This window comes from Telmatherina bonti (genome assembly GCF_933228915.1).
Source record: "Telmatherina bonti genome assembly, chromosome: 5".
NCBI classification, from domain to species: domain Eukaryota; kingdom Metazoa; phylum Chordata; class Actinopteri; order Atheriniformes; family Telmatherinidae; genus Telmatherina; species Telmatherina bonti.
This window is the reverse complement of record NC_136623.1, coordinates 25416430-25443778: the sequence shown is the minus strand read 5'-3', so window position 1 is coordinate 25443778 and position 27349 is coordinate 25416430. Positions and strand designations below refer to the sequence as shown.

The 27349-nt window shown below is 37.6% G+C and overlaps 1 protein-coding gene across 1 annotated transcript; it reads right to left on the bottom strand.

Moving 5' to 3' along the window:
• Positions 1–274: 274 nt before the first annotated feature.
• mtbp (MDM2 binding protein) lies at positions 275–26554 on the bottom strand (the record flags this gene model as incomplete). The annotated part of the gene is made up of 23 exons (XM_079241136.1): positions 275–319; positions 417–482; positions 977–1090; positions 3721–3833; positions 4461–4615; positions 4717–4980; positions 5062–5157; positions 5607–5765; positions 5920–6013; positions 7844–7999; positions 11359–11472; positions 13088–13264; positions 13552–13669; positions 13797–13863; positions 14301–14395; positions 20580–20696; positions 23451–23565; positions 24001–24145; positions 24890–24948; positions 25054–25202; positions 26042–26115; positions 26197–26280; positions 26545–26554. The coding sequence occupies 23 exons, from the start codon at positions 26552–26554 to the stop codon at positions 275–277; spliced, it is 2586 nt and encodes an 861-aa protein (XP_079097262.1).
• Between the last annotated feature and the right edge of the window lie 795 nt (positions 26555–27349).

Sequence of the window (27349 nt, the reverse complement as noted above, 5' to 3'; positions counted from 1 at the left end):
TGGGAGCACGGCCGTGCATATAAATACACACAAAGACAAACCTAAAATATGAAGTTGCTATACAATCTCCTGGAAAGTAAAGGAAAACAAAATCAAAGAAAAGATTAAGTTAATTAAAATGAGCTTATTCTAATCATTTAAAACCAATCAGAAAGGCTTAAAACATCAAACACCATCATGAATGTCTTCAAATATAACAGAGGAGGTTTTTTTTGAGGCAAAACCCCAAAAAACACATCAAAAGACAATTTTTCATCCCACTCTTTGTTCATCATCATCTTCCTTTTCTTGAGGTCTTCTCCAGCACCCAATCAATGACCTACAATGGAAAAGATGATTATAAAAGTGAGATTGGATTCAGTGAAAATAAAAAATAAAAACTGCAATTAGTGGAAGAAAGCTTTTGGAGACATTACTTGTTTAACGTTACTGCCGGCTGCTTTCTTCATCTCATCATGCAGACCCCGAGATGTCTTTAGATCCTGGATGGATAAACCAGAATGGAATATGTGAGGGTAATGCTAGACTTCTTACAGATTAATCATCAAAGTTAAAACTTGACATCAACAATGGAAAATACTGACGAACCAACATATTGAATTGTTTGAAGGCAAAATAAGTGACCTATTCATACAGAAAAGTTTGTGTATTTGTCTTTATTTACACTTAGCATGAGAGTCTTCAGGCAGACTAAACATTACGTACATCTGGTTAATATTAAGCATATAAACACAACATTTTTATTCCATGAGGATTTTAATAATAAGGTATTGCTACATAAGTAATACATATAATACATATGAATGCTGCTATCAGCAAACACAAAAAAGACTTAAAAGGAAAATGGCATTTGTTAAAATAATGCACAACAAAACCAGACACTGTACAAGGTTCTGGGTGTACAGAGACTCACAAACAGAGAGACTGTCACACAAAGGGAAAACACTGATTGTGTGAGGGCAGCAAAAGGACAAACCTTGAGATAAAATTTCGAGATATCAAACAGTCTTTTGCTGCAGGCCTCAAAGCACTCATGCTCTGCTGTGATCCCATGGTGTTTGAGCGTTTTCGCTACGACCTCCTGCAGCATCTGAGGACAGGGGAAAAACGAAGCATACTTCAGTACTAATACAACTGCAAATGTGTTCAATGCTGTTTAGTTTATTCCACACCTAATGCCAGAACAGTTCACAGAGAGCTTTATAGTAGGAAGTCAATGGCCAACTCTATTTTTTCTTTTTTTTTTTCTCTCCTTTTGGGGGGGTGGGGTGTTGTTGTTTGCTGGCATATAAATGTACGCCTTTACATTCCCAGTGCTCACTTGCAGGTACAAACATACAAATATTTCACTGGTAGTGTCGACAGGGAAAACACATTCCTGAAATAAATAGATTCGCCTTTAATCTCGTCAAGGCAACGGTTCTGAGAAAACACTATAAATTATTGTGAGAAATCATCAGTGCCATTTAGTCTCGGGAGGAGTAGACAGGCAGCTTTTAATCTCAGTCCTGAATAAAGTGCTATCATTATTACCAAAGAGGACCAACTGTTCTTTCCCCTTTCTCAGGTTTGGATGATAAGCGTGTTTGCATAGTAATCAGGAATCAGAACAAGTCAAGGTCGAGATACAGAGTGTGTGCTGTACATGTCATAGGAGAAACGGTGCAGAGGATTGTGTGCGTGTGTGTCCTTGTATGAACATGAAGAATGAGAGAGGTGACGTGTCTGTGGAAGCAGGCAGAAGGTGATATCATAGCTGTTAAAGTGGATCTGCCACAACCATTATGATACAGCCCACACATCCACAATGATCATGCAAAATATAACATATTCATCTCTGCTGTGTGTTGCGCTGTGCTTTGACTTGGAGAGGAATGAATGAATTGTGTGTGTGTGTGTGTGTGTGTGTGTGTGTGTGTGTGTGTGTGTGTGTGTGTGTGTGTGTGTGTGTGTGTGTGTGTGTGTGACACTGCGAGTCCGTTTAGGGCTGCAGGGCTGCATAATCAGTTTTCAGATTTTGATAGAAGTGAAAGAAGTCTAACAGGAAAACTGCAGATTAAGTGCAGCTTTACAGGCTTTTATTCTTCCCACTCTGGCCATGACGTCACTTCAGTTTGGTTACAGCACAGCTTGCAAGAAAAGAACGACAGAGACCAGGTTTAGCCGCTGACATTCTTCAAAATTTGCCTGAAGTTTGAAGTGGCAGAGAAACAATGAGCAAAAAGTTTGACTGCAGTCCGCTGCTGTCGTCACCAGTACAGCTCGGCTTCAACCAAAAGCAGGCAGTTGCCTTATAAGCTCAACAGTTGCTCTGCTCAGCCACACATACTGGACTTCTAGCTAATAATCCCACTGCATCAGGGCTGAGGATCACTACTCATTTTCAAAATAGATTTAATTTCGCTTCACTTTTGATTAGATTTTGATTCAATCAAATTCGATACTACATCAATTCAGTTTTATTCATGTAGTTTATCTTGAATATTAAAAACATTCTCAGATAACTATTTTAACACTGAGCCAATTTACATGACCGTCAAAATCCGATATATCTTGTGGTAATTGTCTCGGATTACTGTAATAATCTGATATGACGCATCTGTATGCATTTCTATGATAAGATGATACCAAAACTGCGACGAAAAAAAATACTAAAAACAGAATAAAGTTGAACTTTTTTAATTTTCTGATGACGATAGTTTGATTCAGTGGAAGTGCTCTCAATATTCCTAAAGCTGAGATTTTAGACAACAAGCTATAATATAACAGAGAAATTACTACAAAGACATCTTCGGTGCAACACTGGAACAGGAGAAATGCTCCAGCTGCTTCTCTCTGGGATGAGAGTTTTTCCATCTCCACCTACCTGGGAGAATTTAAAAACTCTCATATTTTTGTCTGATTTATCATCTGACAAAATGTTATCCTGCTCCGGAGGAAAAGTGACTTTAAATGACTTCTGTGGTGACTTGGCACTGCGAAGAAACAAACTCAAAAGACATTTACTTGACCTTTTAGTGGGGGCTTGGCTTTGGTTATAATGGTAGGGGAAACACTGCCAGTCCATTATCGGATGTTTTTAATATACAGCAAGTGACTCAGGGAGCGAACATACCATGGAACGAGTGGCGATAGAAACATGCTTCCAACACGGGTTAGAACACACGACATGGCTCCTTGTCATTTTCAAAGCATTTGGTGTTTTGTTGAACATGGCGGACCACATGGTCCTTATCTTTAGCTGCTAATGTAAGAGATCGTCAGCTGCTAGATAGATAAATGTTCAAACAGGTGAATAAAAAAATATTAATCAGGCATTATTTTGGTGAGGAAAGCTGATATTAGAGAGAAGCAACTGGCAACCTTTCAGTTGTGTAAGACCTCGCTGAGCATCATTAGGTGGTTTTAGAGTCGGGTTGCTGTTGTCACTGAATAAAGGAAACATGTAAAGAACTAAAAATAAACAAATCTATCTCTGAGTTTTATGAATCAATATTGGAAAAATAAATTTGCATCAATTCATATCAATAAATGGAATTGTTTTAACATAGTCCTACAAGAAATACCTTAAAATCAGAGAATAGCAGGTAAAAAAGTAGCAGAATTAGCATGGTGAAAAATACATTTCTGGCCTCTTTTATTTTTGTATTTAAATCTGAAGCATAAACATGTTTAACTCCATAAACATTGATGAAACAAAACATAGAACAAATCCCTCACCCTGTTGTGTTTCTGCGAGCGTGACTCTTTGCTGGATTTGTCCTCAGTGTTTCCTTGTGTGTTCTGCTGCTGCTGCGGCTTAGGTCCATCTGGACAGGTGAGACTCGCCAAACCTGTGGAAGAAGGTCAGGATCACTCATGACATCCAAAACAGTACAAGTCCTTAACTAAAGGCAAAAATATGGAAATAAAATAACAAAAGTGACAATAATTACTATATTAAACTTTAAATGTACCAAACGTATAGAAATGTCCCTCAAATCAGGTTTTTCTAATCTTCTTAAACCATTCAGATCGTAGTCAAACATGTCAGGTATGGTTGGACATGTCCCGATAGCCTCCCTGATTTCGCTGTTGGCTTTTATAAAGTTGTCACTGTGAAACACATGTTTAATTATGACTCTGGAACAACTGCCAATATCAACAAACCAAAGGACTAGTCATGCAGAAGAAAATAAACACTTTGGTAAATATTCAAACCTTAAAAGTTAAAACAGCTTCTGGAAAGTAAAATGTTCAGAGAGAAAGAAAAAATTCTAAATGCAAAATGTCATTTTTTCATTAATAAAATAAGGTTTAGAACCTTATTTCCATAATCCACAGCTACACTGGCAGATTATTTGTGTAGTTTCTTCAACTATCACACCATGTAATCCACACAGTGTCAACTAGTTATTACATGGTAATGCAGCAGGGTCACAGAGTTAATGGCTCCCTCGGATTTATTTATTTATTTTTACCTGATGAACGTCTCGTAGATAAACAGGTACCAATGGAGGATGAGGTGGACTGGGACCTGGTTGGATGTTGTCGTAGAGACCTTATGGTGGGGTGTGTGCCACTGCTGCCGCTGCTCTGTGAACACAGAGAGTCACTGCTCTCTGACTTCACCAACCTGCATCATTCAGACATCCAGAACAAGCAATCAACAACCTTTTGGTGACGACCTTTAACGTCACTGCTGAAGCGAAAAGGAGGGAAAATACGTCCTCATACCGCTTGCGAGGATAACCTCCAGCTATCTCTGTTTCCCAAGACCTGCGCTTAAGCCGTGAAACATCATTGTTCTGCAAAGTTTCTCCATCAGGCACACTTCCTGGTTCTGACATCACAGCGGGAGAGGGGGCGGGGCTTAGAGCAAAGGGGAGAGCACTGGGCTCCTTGGAGCAGGTAGTCTGGGTTTCATAGCGAATCAGACGGGACTGGAGGCGTGCAAAAGCCTGGTCCCGATCTAGGGAGCGCTGGTTATCCAGACAGAACCTGTATGAACAAACATATTACACATGTAATTCAATGAAATATCGCAAATGATAGACTGCTGTATCCATTTCAGAAACCTACTCTATGCCGTGGTAATGAGAGGCTGAGGCCTTGCTGAAAGACATCTGACTTGCTCTTCTGGGAGAGAGGTCAGACGACAGCTGAAACATAGTATTGCTACAGAATATTGGGACACAGAGAGGGAGACAGATTAGGAGGATGAGAAGGCTGTTATATTCTCCATTTAAAACCTTTTGTATTAAACATTTTGGTCAGACAGAATTCATATTAGTAGCGATTGATTTCAGCTCATCTTTTTTTCCCCCCTGGCTCAATAAGCTTCCTCTAAAGAATATAACCTTGCTGTAACAGGCCAGTTATCATAATCAAACCCGAATTAAGGGCTCAAAAAGTGTTTTTCATTCAGATCCATCCAAGAAACAAATCCATTTTAACTACATATGCTGTTTACCTGGCCATGGTATGTGTGTGTTTATTTAATAATCTGAAAATGTTCCATCTGTCTCAGTAGAGGCTGATTTAAAAGCTTCAGCTGGCGCTCGCTCTGGAAAACTCAGCTCAACAAGCCAAGGAGATGCTATCTGAACTCTCACAGCTGAACCTACCCTCTGTTGATAGCCAGGGGCTGTAAATCCCCAGCGGGCAAGCCATCAGATGTGAAATGTTTTAGAAGTTCTTTAGCGTCGAGTAAAGCAAAGGAGCCCCTTTGGGCATCTTTGGGACCCAGCAGACTGTCACTAGAACCTGGACCCAGCAGACCAAACCTAAGAGACACGTGTCCATGTTGCAAAAAAAAAAAAAAAAAAAAAGAATTTATGTTAATAAAACAAAACAAAAAAAAAAAAGTTTTTTGGGTGTTTTTTTCATGTAAACTTCACTCAGGGATAAAAATGGGTAAATAGAGAAGACCCTGTTTACCGTCTCTTCTGTCGTCTTCTCTGTAAGTTTTCAATGTTGTGAAGGACGCTTCTTTCAGGCCAGTCGGAGGGTAAGTGGGAAATACGCTGAACATCTAGAATAAAAACAATTAGATTTATTCCGGCATGACAAAAAAAAGCTGTGCCTTCAGAGTGAAGAGCAAATCAGTTATATGAAACATTTTGAGTGAGAAATGTGCAGATAAAAAAAAAAAACATCATTCAATCCCAAATTAAACAAACCAGAGATGTGCACTGCAGTTGTGCTTGCAGCTTTAGTTGTTAAGCTCACACATGCCTAAAAATCCATATAAAACCTTGGCCTCAGATATTTCTGTGCTATTTTGTCAGCACAGCTCAAAAATGGAAGCGCACACAGTAGCTGATGTCTCCAAACAATGAGTGGGAGACATCTGTCTCTTCTAAATGCTGATGGATGAGCATTCATGGTTCCTTAACGGAAATGAAGTTGCCACCGCCAGAAAGAATGGGGAGGACATTATAGAAGTTGCAACGCATAGCAGTCACAAAGAAAAGCTCTCACAGATCATAAGCACTTTCTAAAAGAAACAGCTGTTACAACAAAAACAAACCGAGCTGCAGTGCCCACTCCCAGCATGCTGCATAATGTTAGCACCACGTACTGCATGATGGATTGCAAAATTTATCTGAACTTTCACTTGACGCAGGTCAACACACACTCCAAGAAGATGGGACTCTGAATGGAATAAATTCAAGCATCCAAAATATCCCCGACTCTGCACTTTTCCAACGCTTGGGCTGGAAGACGGTGTGTTATCACCAATGAATAGAAATATGACAAGTCTGGATACAACCAGTTTAGCAAGCAAGAGGAGGGCGTGAAACAATTATGGCCTGAGGGCGAATTTTTTTCAAATGAAGAAAGTGACGCTACCTGCCAGAAGTTTGTTAGCCCTCACAAAGTCGCTCACACCTTCGGGCAATGTTGGCAATGAAATACAAAAACAATTTCTGGAGCAAGACGTGTGGAAGGATTATAAGGAAAATAAAACTGTTTGCACGTTTGATCGGTTGTCTATAAATGTGTTCAGCATCTCATCACCTTTGTTTCTGCTAAATGCATGTAAAAAGTAGAGAATATGAAACTGATAAAACACACAACAAAAGGCTGTGCTGTTTGGATGAACCAGTGAAGAGACGGTTTAGCTGACAAAGGAGTTGCTACATTGCAGTTTGTGCAAAGTCCGTTACACATGCCGAGTCAATGCCTCATTCTGCATGCACGGATAATAATACACCACACATAATGAGACAGTGTCGTGCAGACACTCAAATTTTTTTTTTCAAATTATAAAACAACTCTGACACCGAACTGCTGAACATGAGGGTCTATTAGCCCCAAAGCCGTATTTTTACAGCTAGTGCTGCATTCATTGTGCAAATGAAGCTGTAGCTGAAGGGCCTTAATTTGTTTTATTACTAACAATTTACAGGCAAATTATTAGCTGCTATTGTTTCCTAAAACTGTCACTATATAATGTTGGATGCAGTAAAGACTGATTTCATTGATTTATTTGTTTGTCTTTCTGTCCTGCATGAATTCAGGCAGTTTTGTGAGATTTCCCGTTTCTGCTGTGTTCACCTACAGATCGTCTGCTTGAACTCAGACCAGCACACAGCACATGTTTATCTTGTAATAATCAGAGTAAAGTTAACTTTTACTTCATTATTTATTCTACTGTCACATAGTATTCTGCACACAATAGTCATTTTAGGAGTGGGACATTGATTCTCAACAAATAAAGCAGCAAAACCAGTATTTAACACAACAAGATGAAAGTGGAAAATTGTGTTTTTTTATTCATGATTTCCTTAATGAGTCAACATGGGAAAAGTTGACTGGATGCTACTTTACAGTTTACCCGTGGCTCGTTTGCAAATACCTGAGAGTTTTGGAGCTTGTTCATTCATCAGACAGGTGGCCGCACTGGGCAGACTGGAGTCAAACATCTTCAGATACCGCTCTCTGGTCAGATTCAGGAGGGTCTTCAGGTCACTGACTGGCACTGAATTTAAAGCTGAAGCATCTTCTCTTCGTTCTGGTTCACAAAAAAGCACAAGTTCATTTTTTAAACATGGTAGATTTTTTTTCCCAACTTACAGGTGAAAATATATTAGGCTTTGGTGTGAAAGTTGCAAAGTGATTTTATTCAATTAGGTTAATTTTAAAGTGCAAGTGAACAGACAAAATGATAAGTAAATTCTTGTTGTAATTACACACACACATACAACACACACACACACAATTTAAAATGGTTTCTTTAACCTGAAACTTGCTGTAAGGAATGCATTCATCAAACTGATTTTTAATAAAAACTAAACTTTTTTTCCCCCCCAGTTTTGGGCTAAATACAGTGAATATTACTTGACACAATCATACAATTATAAATGTGGTTCTTTGGGGTTACATGGCTGAGAGTTAGCGATCCAGTGAAACAGAAAGAGAATGATAAATGAAGCTCTTGACACACACACACACACACACACACAGCTTCGGCTTGCACACTTCTCACACACACGTGGAGACAGAGACTGATTGCAGTTCAAGAGGTAAAAAGACAGAGCCGTGATTGCGCGCATGTGCACGCGCACATACACTTCAGTGTAATCAGAAAAACTTCCAACGGTACTTTTAAACTTCGGCAATGTACTTGGACATCTCATTCCACTATTAATGGAAAGTTTGAATAAACTGCATTGAATTTCATTAGGACTCGAAGTCTGTTGAGATTCTAAACTCTGCTCATGGTCTTTTCAAAGTGTAGCACCACTGCTTTTCTTCAAGTATGAAGACTTTTACTCCAGTCCTTTTAATCTGGCTCCAGTCTGCTGGTGTTTCAGTATCTTTGTCACCCAAGGGGACTCTGTGAGCGTCTGTAAAATAATGGGGGCTGGAGAGAGCTGAGATTTGACAAAAGTAGAGGAAACTCTGAATGGATTCCACACTTACACCTCCGAGGTTCCTACATTAAGTCCATAATATCGGCTAACACCGAGAACTCTCACACATAATTTTCCCAACTCGCCTCAACAAAATTAAATAAACGTGCATCCACAGTACATCAACTAGTGAGCTTTTTAAAAGCAGCTGCTGGACACGAAAGGAGGTCAGACAGAGAGAGAGGACATGAAGCAAAAAGCCCCAGGCTGCGATTCAAGCATGCGCTGGCTGTAACCTCTGTATGAAGGGTGACTGCTCTACCAGATGAGCTAAACACTGGCCCAATAAAAGGTAAATCTTCTTTTGATGTGTTGCTGATTGCATTTAAAAATGATCATTTATACTTATATATTTTATGGAGTAGTGCGAGTGTATACAAGGAGTAGGAAATATTTCTAAGCTTTTGTTACAATGTGTACCTCTTTATTTATGTTTGCTGTTGTGTAGCAAAGAGGACAGCTTTAACCAAGTTTTGTTGAATTACTCTACAATGACAAAGGAAGAGCAATCTGAATCTGAATCTAAATCTGAATTAAACTGTCCACACAACGGCTATTGTAATGAAATTTCACAAACACATGTCTACATGTCTCGGCATGTTTGTGCCACTCGGGTGCAGTTTCAGACATATGAGGAACAATCTGATGAGTGGGCTACTCCTGGGTTCTATCCAAAAACTACCCACTTTCACTCCATATTGTAGTTCCCACCATACAGAGTTACCCTCACAGCTGATTCCGGATAAGATCAAGCTAACTTAATGATCACAGCAATTTGCTCGCAGCGCAGCAGCAAACAACACACACACAAGGGCACAAAAGAACATAGCAGGTTTTGAGCCACAGTTCAATGACGGAGTTCAAAATGCTGACAGTGGTAGGAATGGATGAGAAGATACATTTATTTCCTCTTCAGAAAATGAAGTTCCCTTCATGCAAAATAACAATAAATTAACTGATATCTCTTAATATAAATGTAAGAAAGGCCTTTTTAACCAACCACTGAGGGTGTTATACCACCCTGACAACCCAGTGTTAATGTTTACTCTGTGCTGGAAAGTTTTATGAGCCCCTTTCATTCAAGAATGATTGGTTTTGGATGGCATTTAATGTGGCGGAGCTTTCACACACACACATAGGGTGAGGAAGTAGCAAACAGTTTCAGAAAGGCCCTTGTTGTCTGCTTAACTAGGATGGTCATAACTAAGTGAAAAAGCAGAATTTTTAAAGTGTCAGCGACGATATAAGCTTGGTGAATTCTCTAAATTTCAAGGAATCTAGCTTTCATGCTTCGTTTATTATCTTCATTAAAATACTAAATACTGGACCATCCTCTATGAAAGGCAAAGAGGTAGTCCACCCCACAGCTCCTGGCAGACATAACTTTCATATCAAGGCCGGAGTTTTTATCTGTCATGCAGTTACAGAAATGAAAGTAAATCCGAATGAAGTCAGGGAAGAGAGTTTTACAGAATTAACAATGAATCATCATTCTTGTGGCTTTCTAAGGGTTATGTTATGGGTTAGTGGGTGTAGAACTTGACATGACAAATGACTTGAATATAGACAGTGTTACGGCCCATTTATGCTCTACACTTTAGGCAGATACGGAGCTTTTCTTCTGCATCATTTACATGTGAAATTTGGTCTTCTTTCTAGGACCCTGACAGAGCAAACTGAGTAGCACCACTGGAAACTGTGAAGGCACTGTTGAGCCTTCACAGTTTATATATAACCAACCAGTGAAAAGACCAAAGAAAAAAACAACGATGTGATGTACTTAATGTGTTACACGGACCACCACCTTCTCCTGCACAGTTTTCTTTTTTTTTTTTTTTTGTGAATGAACATTATCATTGTATCTTCTACGTTCTTAACGTTTGCTTTTACTGAAACTGACTTCAGAGCTTTGAGCTCTGCTCTGCCTTCTGGTGGATGTGTTGGCTAACAATCACGCCAACGTCAGAGACATTTGAAAGCATGAGGACAGCGGCATTTGAACCAGATGTGCCCAATTACTGATATGTATGCAAAAGGAGGCAGAAAGGTTAAACTCCATATTTTAACAGATCTCGCACCTTTAAACTTTAATGGTAGAAAAGGGTTAGTATTTATTTGCTAGAGTAAGAAAGATATTTTTGCCAAAACAATTACCCCAAAAAATAGAATCCATGAAGTTGATCTGGATTTGCAATTTTTTCCTAAAATTCCCAGATCCACACTTTTTTTTCTTTAGTTTTCTCTTCCTTATAAGGGCTTAAAAAGTTAACTGGTAAGCTAAAATTGCTGCGCTGCAGGCTAATCGCAGTTAATAAAACGCACAGTGGCAGCACTAAACGATGATGAAAACGTGTAGATTACAACACTGGGAACTCACTCTGAATGATGCTCAGCCCTAATCTGCTCTTTTCTTTTTCCCTCCAGTACTACACAATATTCCAACTCTTATAATACTTACTGAGATATTCTTTGATTACCAGTGTCTGAACTTGGGCCATCTTTCTCTCCCTCTTCAGCAAGCAGTCTCCTTGAAGACATGGCAGAGGATGGAGGATGCTGCTTCCAGCAATTTCTGAAAAATAATAATAGGGAAAAAAGAGAGATGGTTGCTAAATGAGACATGCAAACTTAATCTTGACCTATAACAGTGTCTAAAACTAAGGATGGAAATCCTGGACACATTTATATGTGCATAAAATACATTTCTACGTCTCACAATAATGACCTCTCTCTAATCATTTTGCATATACAGCTTGTGACTCCAGACTGCAAGTAGACAGCCTTTAATTTTAAAGAGTTTGCCTCTATATTAAACAAAGACAAAGCTCGAGTTATTGCAGGTACCACATGGAAGAGCTAATTACAACAGTGACATCTCTGCTGACAAAAGAAATGTTTTCCATCAAGATTTTTCTGGCACATGATATAAAGGCTTCAGAGTGATGATTTTGTTTAGGCTCAACATCCGTCCTGTGGGCATTTCACTCATTTGAAAGAAAACTTTGTCAGGTCATTGAAGAAGGGCAATTTTTATAGTTTTACTCTGAATTTAAAAGTTGAGAAATATGTCTCCTGTCAGTTGCATTAAACGCTCAGGAATTCTTTAAAGAAAAAATCATAGCAGAACAAAGGAGGTCTTATCAGAATTGATAAAGTTATATTTTATACAACAAACAAACAAGACTTCCTTTGTGCCCATCCCTCCAGCCTGTTACGATTAAGTGACTTCACAGCACACTTGATCATTAACCTACGCTTTCCATCTATTGTCCTGATCTTTCCTCCTCCTTCTCACTGTCAGCGCCCGTTTTTCCAGTAAAATTTCAAAATATATTTTGTTCTTTTTAAAATGTCAAATGTAAAGAAAACATTAACAGAACAACCACAACTAAGGCTGCTGGGAGAGACATGAACAGAAAGAAAAGCAAAGGCAGGTGAGGATGCATGAAAAGAGGCCTGTGTGGCTTTAATTAAGGTAATTTCTTGAGTCTCGATGGCTAGCAGTCCTGAAGACCATCAGTTTTTGCAACACAGAATAAAACAATGAACACTGACAACCGTCAACTTCAGTCAGTGAGGCCAGAGGCTTCTAGTCCAATCAAGCTGATGTGCTTTGTACTCGAAGGGCTTTTCTTTACATTATGGTAGATAATAAATGACTGCTAGATATTGGCAAAGCTACAAATACTGATAGTATGTTTTTTTAAATGTGACTACAGAGCAACTGAGGTTTTCCAATAATGAACAACTCCTCCTCGGAGGGTTGGATGACTGGAAGTGGAGGCACACAGGGATGTAATTGCATTGGAGGCTGGTGCATAATTTCAAACTGGACATTATTTGTTCTATTAATCATTGTGTTTTCCCGTCTGCTGGAGCTACAAACAACATTTATTTTATTTTAAATTACGTACTATTTTGTTTTTGTTGTTTTTTTTAACTGTCATATATTTCACAAAGATGCCGCTGTTATCTGTCTACACATACTGGTACCTCAACAGTCAATTCAACATCATTTTAAAGGTGGAAGTTTCTCAAAAATTAATTTTAATCAGGGAACCATAGCATCTGCCTTTAAAAATACCTTCATTAGAATAGCTCAGTCAATAAACATGAAGGCAAAACTTCCAACAGATGGTCAAATAGAAAAATAAAATTGCACAATCAAGCATTACCACATAAAATACCTGATGATGGAGACTTTTCTCTCAGCAAGTTAGAGATGGTTGCCATGGCAGCTGCTCCATTAATTTGACTCTGTGAGTGCATCATCCTGACCCTGCAGGTTTCAGATGAAACATCATCTGAGCCCTGGACCAGCAGTAAGTAGAGAGCACTTTCACCTTTCACCTCCACGTCAGGCGCTATGAGGACAAGACAGGAGGATAGAAATAACATACCAAGTTCATCCATGGTATAACAGCTATTTTCCATGCTTAACTCATTTTATTAATGTTTATTTAACCATTCTTCTATTACCTTTTAACGCAATGTTTAAAAAGTAAATAACTTCCAATTTTTTATTAATTGTATTTCATCAAAGTTTGCGCGCCCATAAAATATTTAATTATGTTTGTGTAGTTATGTCACCCTTCTGATACTGCTGGTCAGCAATTAACAGGGACAAAAGCTTGAAAATATTGAGATTTACCCAACAAGGACTTTGGTCTACTGGCAAGAGTCTTTTTCCAGCACTGAGAGCTGAGCTGGCTGGCTGCAGGCTGTGCAATGGGAGTGATTATACAGGACAGGCTGAACAAAGCTCCAACCTGGACATAGAAACAAAAGATAAACATGCACCTCTGTCACTTCAATGCATTTAACATATTAACATAACAGAAAATCATGATGAGCCTTTTTGTCTGTATGCGCAGGAGCCCAGCCAGTGACTTTCACCTTTCCACGGAGGGATTTCAGCTGGTTCAGGAGAAGTTGGGCTTTCGTTGACTTTCCAGACAGATCTCTGTTTGTTAGATGTTAAGGAACAATTCAATAAGAAGAAGAAGTAAGAGCCACCACCTTCAAGGTGATAACTTCAGGGCACTGAAGTTAGCTGCTGTAATGTTTTATATGAAGATTAATATTAAACAAAGCACTTGTTTTATTATAACCATGCTAGAGGCAAAGGGATTGCACAAAACATTACATATTACTCAAACATATTGTCTGTAAATAGAAACCTTGACTATTTTTAGTTTAAAATTTTTTTACCCATTTCAATATATTTGTTTCTTAAACTCAAAAAAGAGGAAAATAACTTATTATACATTGCAGTAATTTCAACAAACATATGATCAAAGTAGATATTATGTTACGTTATTTTAATTTTACGTTATTTCTGTTTTAAAGCATGCACACACACAAACACACACTCAGACTGACACACTGAAATGAGGATACAGTTCAAACTGGGTGTTGGACATCACAAAGTGGGGCAGGTCTGACAGATTTACCAGCTGAACCATTTCCAGTACTGGTGCATAGTAATGGAAAACCTGCTAAAAAAAAAAAAAAGAGGGAGAATAAAAAGGAAAACATCAAAATACAGAAAAAAGAAAGAAAAAACTGCAAATGAAATTTAAAAGAGAAATAATGGTTTGTGATGTTGCATCTTCAGAAATTTGGAGACCGTTTATTAGCTGGGGGACTCAGATTCATCTTGGATGTTCTTGAGCAAAATTGTGGCATAATACAGGTGGGATGTTACTGAACTCATCACAAAATGTGATCTTTAAACCTAAACCTGAATTTGGACAGTTTAATGCATCACCAAAATAACTTTCAGTGAGAGTTAGCCATGGATAGCTACATGTGACCTGAGCAAAAAAAAAAAAAAAAAAAGGAAGGTGTAAGAAAGGCAACTTTTACACACGACATTCACAGCAGAATGTTGCTTGTACATCCCTACAAATTGCATTGAAATAATCTTTAGCAATCATTTATTGAAAAAGTTGCCTAAAAATGACTTCATGGCTAATGTCCTTAATAGTAAACCACTCAAACACAATACCTCCTGCTAGAAGGAGGCTGATTTGTAGAAATGTATTCAAAACTTTATTAAAAAAAGAAGTTTTTACTTATTTAATGTTAATATGGGTACATTACATGTTAATAACATTAACAAGCAATTCATTAATAAGCATTATTAATGCATAAAAACAAAAAAAGGAAATTTAAGTAAGTTTAATCCCTTGTGAACATCAAACTGTTAAATTCCATAAGAAAAGACATTTTAATGGTCCCTGCTCAAAACGTCACTTTCCTTTCAAAGTCAATAAGATTAAGTTTTCTTTTGTCTGCTGCAGTGAAGAATCTGACCTCCTCTTTCGAAATGTCCTTGTTACCTCAAACCAGACTCTGGAAGAAGGTTTGAAATTAAATATGCATAGAGTAAAAGTGTTTTTACTGTTCAAATGTAACTTTAGGAGATTAGAGATGCGTCTGACTGTTCTGTTTGTGTGCAGTGTCCTTGTCCGGTTTATTAGCCGATAACTGTGCAGAACTGATCGTCATAAAAAGAACACAAATCGTATTTTGCTATAGTTTATAGAATATTTTTCTAATTTGGGGATTTTGAGTACATTTGTTACCAAACTGTGCCAAAATATCCCTTGCCATTTTGTTCTGTATAAAATCTTTTTTTTTTTCTGCTTCACTTTGTCTGAGTTTTTTTTTTTTTTTTGGGTTTTTTTTTTGGAAGAGCCTGAAACTTTTTTCATTTTGGGCTATGAGCCATTTTGATCTATTACTCGCCAGTAATACATTTATACATATTTACAATGTAGATATTTACACCTTTTAACAGGTCTTACCATTGTTTACTAATAGTCCAAAAGTATTAAAATTGGCCTTGTGCTTGTGGAGATGTACAATTTTTAAGCATAAGCCTAAAAAATACACACAGGGCTCAAAGAGTTACAATGATCTTGAATGTTCTAATTAATGGATGCCTAATCGATGACTGACCCCATCATTCTCCCTACAATGTGAAAAAATTGTAAGAGACTATAAAACTGATTATAACATGCCAAATGTTCAGGTGCTATAAAACACCAAGCCTTGTCACATGTAGCATTTCTCTAGTTCCAGTTCTGTTCACACTCTGCCCTTTTGCAAGCCGGAGAACCCATCCAACCAGACCATGCAGGTATGGTACAGAACCGCTATTCTACTGGCAGACACTTTGATCCAAAGTGACTTAAATGTGAGAAGTGATCAATTCACAAGAGCAAATAATCTTAACATGTATATTCTGCAGGTGGGAGGAAGCTGGAATACCCAGAGAGAACCCAAACATACATGGTGGAGAACATGCAAACTCCACTAAGAAAGGCCACTGTTCAAACCACCCAAGGCTCGAACCAGTGACCTTCTTGCTGTGAGGCCTTAGTGCTAACCACCGTGCAGCCCAACTTGGTCATGTTCTTCCACACAAACCTTGTCAAAGCTGAACAAGGACCAACATCAGTTAAAATGGTGACAAGAGACCCACTAAACTGGCAACTGAAAAGCATCAATGCCACAATAGCAAGCAGTAAAACCGCAGATAAGTTGTCTGTCTGGTTAGCAACACATACAATCCATTTCATACTGTGTGTAAATGCACCTCCATCTCTAGACAAAGACTCTTGTTTTTGTTTAGTTTGTTTTTTGTGTGTTTTTTATTTTCAAAACAGGTGCTCATAGAGATTAACTTTACCTATTTAATGTTTGCTAGGAGGAATTGTCCAAGAGAATATTTAGTATTTATTCATAAATCAACACTATTACAAAGTATAAAATGAAGTAAAAAGTACCAATAACTCTGCATTCTTTATCTTTAGCAAATGTCAAACATCTAAGTCCGTTATTAAAACAAAGTTTTGACTGAAGGAATGAAAATAATTTATGCTTAAAAATCTCCAAGAACAATAACAAATATAAGTATAAGATGCTGTCATCTCATACAATGTCAACTGTATGGAAGCTAAAACTTTCCTCTCAGCGTGGTCTCTCCACCAAGACAATTGTGTTTGTTTTCCCAAATAGTTTTACATTACAAGAAAAGATTATGAAGGTCTGATTGCAGGTTATTCTACAGTTGTTTATCCCAGCAGTGTGGAGAGGTGACTTGGTGTTGGTGTGTTTTTAACAGCAAAACAGTCATCAACATCTGCTTTTCTGTGCAGAAGTCTGATGAAATAACACACAAACACACACACATTCCTGGTTTCCTTCTCCAAGAAAAAGTCTGTACAAAAATGCAGATGCCTAAAATGTTGAGCTGTTTCTATTCAGCAATGAACACAAACACACACACACGCATTAAAACATGTACTGTCACACAAAACCAACGCTGATAAAAAAAAAAAAAAAAACAAACAACACATATTATACCTAAAAAGCACATTTTTTTCTTCATTTCTACCTTTACTGCTAATCCAATTTATGCTACTAAAAGCTGCCTGAGTGTGTATATGTTAGTCTGCACAGCCCGGTTCAAGCCGTAAATTCTCGATGGCAGCTCCTGTGAGATTTTATAGTTATGCTATGCCTTATGTTAACAGTTAGAAGAGACACTGGCATACACAAAGTACCAGCTGTATAATAGATCATCTTTAACATGATAAAACATCCAACGCATTTAGAAACAAGGTGTTGGTTCTCACATGGAAGGAACAAGCACTCCTTTATAAGATTATGGATTATAATTGCTGCATGCCACAACAATGGCAGTATTTATAAATAAGTCTGAGTAATACAAACAAACTGATGTGGGAGTTATTGCGCTAGCATAGAGACCATTTGGATAAACAGCAACAACTCCAGTAAACAGAAACTTTTTCATACATACACTGCAGCCCTGAAATTTTCCAGACGTAACCCCGGATTCTGTATGTGAGGTGCAATTAAATGAGTCAGATCTTACACTGCACAAACCTGCCAGCTACTTTGTACAAAGTGCGGGTTATTTACAATTGAGCCCACGTGTAAATGCAGGCGGTAAATTGCCTAAAGAAAACTACTTTCAGCATTTATACTCTGTTCTGCTTGCCAGGATGTTTCATTCCAGCCTTGTGTTGGTATTGCAGATACATGTGGATGCATGTAAAACTGATTTCAGAGCAAAATCAGACATTTCTGAATAACACCCAGCCTCATTCGCTGTAGTTCTCTTGGTAAGTGCCTCTCTACAAGTGTTTCTCATCCCACATCTCATGAAGAGAATCTTGTGTTATGGTATATGTGTAAACGGCTTGCAAGTATTGTGAGTTTTCATACATGGGACAGAAACACAATTTAAATGTAGGCTATTTTTCTATAATTTAATGTAAAAAATTCTATTTTTCTTTAACAAACTTGACAAAGCTATTTGATAGAAGACTGTCTGTCCCACCGGTCAGTAAAGCTGCATGCACAGCAGAGTCCAGAGCTAAAGTTTGACCAGGCTATCTAATTGCAATACCATCCTTGTCCCGGTATACACACACATGGGAGCCAAGTTATTTACCAAAGTATTTCCACAAATGTTTATGCCATTCCACCATGTTTTACCTTTTTCTGTTGGAGATCATTATAAATGTAAAGCTTTATTAACAAGTAGTTCTTAGCTTTACTTAAAATTGTAACAGTGTCAAATGACGCAATAGTAATGTATTCAAGGATTTTATTTCAGTAGTCAAAGAGAAGCGCTAGAGTGACCTCAAGCTGATGAAGAATCACTGAACATGCTCAGTGGGGTGGGAAAATCGAATCGAAAAATCGAAAATCTGGATTTTTTTTTGCTTCACAATTTTATTCAAAACAATTTTGTTCGAAAATCAATTTTTTTTTTTCAAATAAATAAAAATAATCCATTATAAAATTTTTGCCATTTTTATTGTTTTTATTGATCTTTTAACTTGTCTTCTCGGGCTTTATAGCAGCAGAATGATGGTATGGTTACTGTGTTGTTCTTTCCTAACTGAAATGAAAGAAAATGACGAGTAAAAAAGAAAAGTTTCATACATTTATTTTGTTTTTAATTGACAAAAATCATCAATATCAAAGAATTGTGAGAATTGCAGTTTAACTTGAATCAGCATCCAAAAAATCGGAATCGAATCGGGAAAAAAGCGTATCGTCACAGCCCGAATGCTCAGCCATTTGACGCCTTTCTCATGTCTGACAAGAGAAGCAATAAATATGTGAATACCGGGCAGCTTTATTGGGAATTTGGCTGCAATAAAATACTTTTAGTATGTATTGTTTTTGCAAAAAGATGCAAAAAAAATCAAATGCTGAAGAATATCTAGAGCACATATCCCATCTGAGCCTAGTAAAGTTTATGCAGGTGTTCCGAGCCAAATTATTTGTACATTGACCTGGTTTTGGGAGCTTCAATTTTGTTAGGTTTTAGTTTGCCTGATATCATGCAAAGTCCAGTTTGTTCTTTTTTTCAGTGCTAAGTGACTTAAGTAAAAGTATAAGTTAGCTTGAACCACAGTGATAATGCTAACATGCTACTGATTAGAAGACAATATACAAGATTAACTTTGCAAGGTAGTGAATTGTAAGCACTCCGGCTTCTGCTAACTAAATACAGAGAGCAGTTCTGACTGAGGAAAATGCCATCATTATTAATATCCAATGTTTTGACAATACTAAATATTTGCATCTGTTTAAATGAGGTACATATGTGCAGTCAGGAAAGCAGAACTTGACCACCAGGAGAAGGAAGTATGTTGTGACTTAAACAAAACACAAGTTGTACGTCTCTCTCCTTCCCTCACTGCTGAGCTTCAGATCTGCCTCCTCAACTTTGCACCTGCATGTGCAGACGAGTTGTACCTATGGTAACAACAGCAGCAATCTTCATTGACAGCAAGTGGACACTGCTGACTCTGATTGGCTGTCTTCATTCGAGCAGAGTGGATCGGTGCAAATCACATTAGGAGCTCTTTTGGGAGACTGAAAATAATGACTGACAATTTGTATTTAAAAAAAATCTAAAAATGCAGCAAAATTGAATAGTAAAACATTTACTCCAGACTGTGTATATATTCCAATAATGTCATTTTGTGTATAAAACACCATTACATTGAAGAGACTTGCACCCATTTGGCTGATAAAATACTTCAGGTTGATCTGACTGATGGTTACAGCTTCAACGGTGTGAATAAAGGGCAATCAGGAGGTGACCTTTTTTTTTTTTTTACCTCATCTCCTTGTAGCCCACAGAAATCATTAGGAGATGAAACAGCAGGGAGCTCATTCAACTGCATAGCTGGGAGGTAAGAACGAGGTCAACTGGGGTCAAAGGAACACGTCTACCCTAAATAAAAATTCAGTCATTATCTACTCATATTGTCAATCAAAACCTTCCCTAGAGATTATCTGAGCACACACACACAAGAACTTCATTACAGTCTTTTCAAGCTAAAATAAATGGAAACGTTCTCAACTGTATCACATCTCTCAACACTGACAGCTCTTGGAGAAACTACAGGACCCAGAGGACTTTGCTTAGTTCTGTGGGGCAGCTGCTGTTGGCATGGAGAACAAAGAAACAAATAATGCAACTTTTGGCACCACAGAGTGATCCGAAGAATATAACCACATTGTTAAATTAGTATGAGCTTTTTCCTTTTACTAACTTTGAGGTTAAAGTTAAATGACATTAAAGCGGCAAGATGGAAATTTAGGTTTCGACACACTTACCTCAGAGTGGAATTTGTGATCCGGGGCTGTGGGGAGAGTTTTTAAGAGACAAGACTCTGATATCTGTTGCCCAGGAAGGCGCAGAGAAAAGCCATCGAAGCGGAGTTCTGATGCAAACTGAGGGAAAAACACACACACACACACACACACACACACACACACACACACACACACACACACACACACACACGCACAGGAGAGAAAATGTGGTACATAACTTGCAAACTCTGTCAGTTGCAGTTCAAAGTGCAATCATGTAAAACAAAAACAGATACTCATACCTACCAAAGTGACTAATATCAAGTTTTTGTTAAGCTCTTGCCTCTGAGCTACATGCAGATGTGTTTGCATGTATGTACGCTCACAAACATCAGTTGCATGCATGTCAGGAAAGTGATCCATGCTCCTTTTACTGACTAAAAGCTGGATCCCTCTCACTGTTGAAGGCAGAATCTCAAAAAAATGTCACTTTAATGAAGGAGAAGGTGCATCCTTTCCTGTAGCATACCAGCAGAAAAACAGACAGAGCAGGGGGTGGATTGAAAAAAAAAACTTCTCAAATATGCAACAGGGGAACCTGCAGACTGGGATTTAACTATTTCAGATTATAATGTAGCGCCACTAACATCAACAACTGCATGTCTAATGAAAGAAATGTCGACCAAAATTCTTTTTCTAATGTAAAATCAAATTTAAAAGATGGTAAGAATTTGCTTGAACACCCAAAAAGCCTCGGGAATGTTGAATGTTTACAATCATCTGTTCAAAACAAGGCTGTGTAGTTCATCTGAAGACATAGTAGACCTCGCCTGTCTCTGACAAAACTAACCTTTTTACCAAAAGTAATAAACATGAAAACTTTCATGTGTAGGAGCTGTTTTCAAAAAAAGAAGCTTCAGCACAATATTTTTTTAAGATCAATATCTAAAATGATGGATAAATGTTAGCAGAAAGTCACATTAAAAGCAGAACTTGTGTGAGACATGCAAAGAAATCTGAAGGGAAACAGAATGCTCATGCTGGCCAGAGAGCCACAAAAATAAAGCTAAAACTGGTCAAATCTCTCTGAAGTAAAAAATAAATTAAGACAGACTTAATAAACAAATATAAACATTAAACAATAGCAACAAAGGCAACAGAACCAGAGCTTCCTGTTTGTTCAGTCTAATTTTACAGGGATCAAAAGCAGAAAAATATTAAGAAAAGTGAAAAGCAAAGACTATGATCTGATAGTTACATCTTTTGTCCCATCATAAGGCTGCTTACATGTGCCTTGGTATTCCATACTTTACCCCTCTGGGAAGGCTTTCCACATAGTGTGAGAATTTTTGGCTGCATGAATTTTATGTTATTTCAGCCACAAAACGATTCTAGATTTATTCCACAACAGTGCTGGTTGGGGTTAGGGTCAGAGCTATGTGCAGGCCAGTCAAGTTTCTCCACACAAAAACTAATAAGACCATTCCTGGGCTAGGCTGAAACAGGGACATGAATCTCTGCTATGTTTTCCAGCAAGAAATGTCAGTGGCCAGACCCAAACTGAGCCAATTACATACATACACAACTGTATGTCATTAGCGAGAGAGAAAAATTAAGCCGCCATCTCTGCAATGATTACAAAAGTCACATTTCTCACTCTTTGATTTAGTATCAAACACTAGCAGCATCTTCAGATGGACAGAAACTGCCCGAGACATTCTTGAACATTTCTGCATCAATTAAGTAAAATAACCGACTTCAGCCAACTTTTTAGAGTGATGCTGAGTGAGAGTGAGTCAAACCAGGAAGGAACAGAATCACCTCTGCCAGGGCAAGGCACAGATATTTCCCACGAGTCCTCAATGACCTACAGTAGTTCCTCCACATTCACAAAGTGACAGAGAAAGTCTTGTATCCCAGTGAGACCAAAAAGTAACTAAATGAAAATGTAAAAATGTGTCATCCAGCATTGTGTGGACAGCATGAGTAACTTTTAATGTGAGTCTTAGACAAAAGTGAAGTCTACAATCTGGGATGGGCCTTGGTAAATAAGCATGCAGGAGATGTTTAGAGGTTGTTTCTGGCTGGAATGTTTCCATGCAGTTTTTCAACCCCCCTCTCTGGATTCTACGTCATTATGACCCACTCTTTCAGTGAACATGTACAGTTTATCGTAAGACATGAAGCATGAGTGTCTGTGTGAATGAATGAAACACCTGTAACCAAACACACAATACAAACACTTCCTTGTTTGTAATAATCTCTTCTTCCTAACCTTCAAAACAAAGAAGGAAATGTATTCTTAAAAAACATGAGCTGCATTTTGATTGTTTCTGTGTTTTCATTCTTTGTTTTTTTTTTCATGCCATGGAAGGAAAAATTAGCTTATTTTGTTTTAATGCACTTTTTTGCTTCCATGTGATGTCTTTGTTTAGAAAGGTGGGAAGAAAATATTCAAAATTACACAAATATCTTCTATTTCTATATTATTAATAAGCACGTTAGCACTAATTAGATTACACCTATTTTGCATAGTAATAGGAAAATAGTAATTTTAGGAAGTGTCATGGTGATACGGATTACTTCAACACTTCTCCATCACCAATGTCGACTTAATCACACTGCTTCAGACACTACTCCCTTCCTGTTTGTACAATTGGATGGGAACACAAATGCATAATTCTTCCCATGTCAATATGTTTTGGAAACTAATGTGTGGAAATTTAGATTTAAAAAAAAAAAAAAAAGAGGTCAGCATTTGCTCTTCTCGCTGTAGTCCTTTTTTTCTCACTCAACTAACTTTTCAAACTGAGCTAAATTATTCATTTTTGTCATGGATTAGTCATTTCTCGTGATGCACATCTAAAAGCATCATGACGCCCCAACATTTACCTTCTTCTCTCTGATAACCAGCCCCCCCCTCCATATCTCCTTGTGGTTAAGACAACTGAACATGTCAGCAGGTTCGACCAGACCGGCACACAGAGAGGATGCTGCTTTCTGCCACCTAGATGAAAAACACAAGGCCAACTCAGTTCTGATCATTCATCGCAAAAGTTGGAAAAACAAACACAATAAGCGTGACTATTAAGAATTTTGTGAATTTCTTTAATCAATCTGCTTTTCTATTTAGAATTTTGTCAATTACTTTTTAATCAGTCTGCTTTTGTATGAATATCAGAAAACTGATCCATTCCTGCAAGTCAACCACAGTGACCAGCACACAAATTTAGCCATCTAACCCCCCCTAGTGGCAAGTTGCAGTATTACCTGTAAAAATTATGACGTTATTAATGATTCATGGTACAAATTGACCGAAAAAACAAAGATGTTCTCTATATTTGATGTTATCTAAACTACTTGATCAATTCACCGTTAGACTTTTTGGGGCATAACATTAAGAGAGGTAATTCTGACTCATGCATAATAGGCGTTTCCTCACATGTTAGCATGCTGTGTGACTACACTGATGACTGCAGCATGCCAGCAGGACATGTGTTTCAATGCTCCCAGCAGAGGCAGCAGGTCTTTAATCGGTGGAGACTGCTCAGCAGAACCAAGAAGCAAAACATCCACCAGGGCTTTACCTGAGAAGGGGAAACGGGACAAGTCAAAGACGACTAGGTTTCCTCCAAAGCTGTAGTTAATTCCACATTTTTCCCACAGAACATTTCAAGATAATTTAGAAGTAGATGTCATCATTAATTTAAAAACAACTAGACACAACAGCTACTTCAACCCAGAATATACTGTACAGTGACTTAGAGCAAACTCCAGGCATCACTACTAAGGACTGCTCATCAGGGCAACTAATGCTGAAGGATGACTGTGGATGTTGTTTTTTTTGTGAATTCTGAAACATCACTTCAGGTAGAGACTTGAAAAGAACACTTCAGAGAATCCTCACAGTGGTGTGTGCATATTTATGTAGCTGTCTGAACAAACAAGTAGGCAACAACATTTCCAACATGATGAGCAGAAACTACTTGTTTAAACTGGATTCTTGGATTGCATTCATGCAGTTTTGCTCCAACAAAAAAAAAAAAAAAAAAAAAATTTGTTTTTGTTTTAGTAGCTTTGGTCTGAGATACATTTTTCCCAAAAGAAATTGTTTTGTGCAGTTAACATCTTGCGTCATCTTGGTTACAGAGCAAAATGTTATTTTGAATCACAGATCACTGTTGAATTTCACGTTGAAGGAAATTAAATTTCCCTTTGGGGATGAATAAAGTATTTTTCATTTCATTTATTCATTACCCTGTCAGGGAACAAAACAGCTGTGAGACATGCTGCGTACTGAAAATACAGAAGTGTGGTTGGGTCAAACATACCCGGAGGTGGCAGCTTGTCTGACAGAAGATGAAGACTTTCTGCAGCTTCCTCTAACAGCCTGTTTGACAAAGACATTTGGAAAAAAATTATTGTTACATGCCATTCACTTGATACAACATCTGTGCTCAGCATTGCATTGATAGATAGCACAAGCAGCTCTCACTCTGTTAGTGTTGGCTGAATATCCTGCTGGTTCTCTGCCTCCTGATTACTCAATGAAGTTATACATGCTTCAACAGAAGTAGGTTTCTCCTCCTCAGTGTCAAATTTCTGATGGCTTGTCCCCAACTCTTCCCAGTCAGAGCTGCAGAACTACAAAACCAGAAATATTTCCTTTATCCATCTATTAGAGGTTGGAATAGTAAAAGTAGAACACATTTTCCTCCCTAACAACATACTGAGTAGATCACATTGAAAAAGAAAATGAACATAATTCAATAAGAATGTGTAATATTATGTTGACCTTCTACTGAAAATGCAGCTTGTCAACATGCTGTCAACAACAACAAACAACATACTGCATGTTAACTTCAAGAACAAACTACTGATTCTTAACTTTACAGTTAAGAATAAATATGAGTAAACAAAGTAAGAGAGTTTACATGTTAGATTTAATGAAAAACTGACAAAAGATGTGATTTGTTTATTACTTTATATCTCTGTTATATCTTAATTGGTGTTTACACGGGAAACTCTTCCCTACATTTACCCAATACCTACCAGGCCAATCACAATATGGACAGTTTCTTGCTTTTTGTATACAAGGTCAAATATATTTTCAGAATTGATCTATCAAAATGAGTATAAGAAATTATATCACAAAACATGTTAAAAGACTATATGTAATGTAAATTCCCCAGATGTCGTTTCCTCACAGCAGTGTCAAGCCAGATACAGATGACAGAATCCTAAAGTTATTAGTTTTTATTTTGGCATTAATGGTCAGGGGGAGGGTTGGGTTGTGTGCGTGTGTGGGTAATGTGTGTGAGTGTTTTTAAATGTGAAACTGTTTTTTATTTTTTCATTTTAAGCACTTTAATATGCTTTTGTATGAAAAGTGCGATACAAATAAAGCTTGATTTGATTTGATTTTAAATACATGCCATCAGGAAAAAAAAAAAAAAAAGTGTTGAATGGTGTCAGTTTCTCACCTGTGTTGCTCCTTGGCTGGCCTGAACAGCAAAATACCACCTCTGACTGGACGGCTTACCGCTGAGAGAACAGGCTGGGAAGACAAGCAGTAAGAGAAGAAAATCTCTGATAGAGCAACTTTAAATGTAAAACCCACAGTTTTAAATCATTTTACCTGGAAACAATGAGCTCTCTCTCAATGATTCCTTAGCTGTGATGTCCACAAGTCTGTTATATATATTTGTTATAGGCTCCAAACCTGCAAACAATAATAGTACACAATCAGGTTTCACCACAACGTCTTTGATCTTGACACACACACGTCAAGTGCTATGTGTGTATATATATATATATATATATATATATATATATATATATATATATATATATATATATATATATACATAGATAGATAGATAGATAGATAGATAGATAGATATATACATGTGTGTGTGTGTGTATCATGCACTGGTATGGGATAAGTCCATTTAATCTAAACGCAGTCACCCGGACAAAACATTACATGCCGCCATGACCCTAAATTTCCTACAGTAATTCTATTTTAACACTTTACTAAGTGTTTTCGATAAAAAGTTACAACCCATTCAATATGAAATTCTGTGATCTGATTTGGACTTTCTGCTACTAAATGTTTACAGCCTGGGATTGTCGGCAGACGACCTAACAAATAACAATTCAACACGTGCATCTATCATATTGTTCAAAGTACCGTCTTTTAAGGCTTCAATAATATTTTTAAAGAACTGGCGATGTGAAATAATCATTCATTGGCGTTAGCCTAACTTTGAAAGTATTGAGGTAACTTGCTGAACTCGGTTCAGCAGTGCGGACAACAAAAGTACGATTTCTTAAAGCTTACATTTGCAATTGTTCACCGAGTGATCGGTAGTTTGGCAAATCGATACAACCAACACGTAACGATCCATCTTGTGTGAGCTCGTTTGGCATTTATAACTAAATAATTAATGTTTGCTTATAGCGACAGCAGCCATCACCGGAACGTCAAATTTCCCACCAGTTATTCTTCTTCTGTTTTAAAGAACAAAACTTACACTACCGCCACCTGGCGGACGGAACCAAAACCACTACTTCAGTGGCTTCTGTAACAGGCTCGTCTTAGCTTTAAAAAGTTACTTTCAGTCACTAAGCATAATTCAAAATATTACCCCCAATTATGATTAAATTAGCTCTGTTATCGAACTGAAATTACATTATATTCTCAGTCAATAGTCCAATATAAAACTTTCACTAACATCTTAAATAAAAACATTGCATTCAACATTTTTCTTTAACAAAAAAAAGTTTGT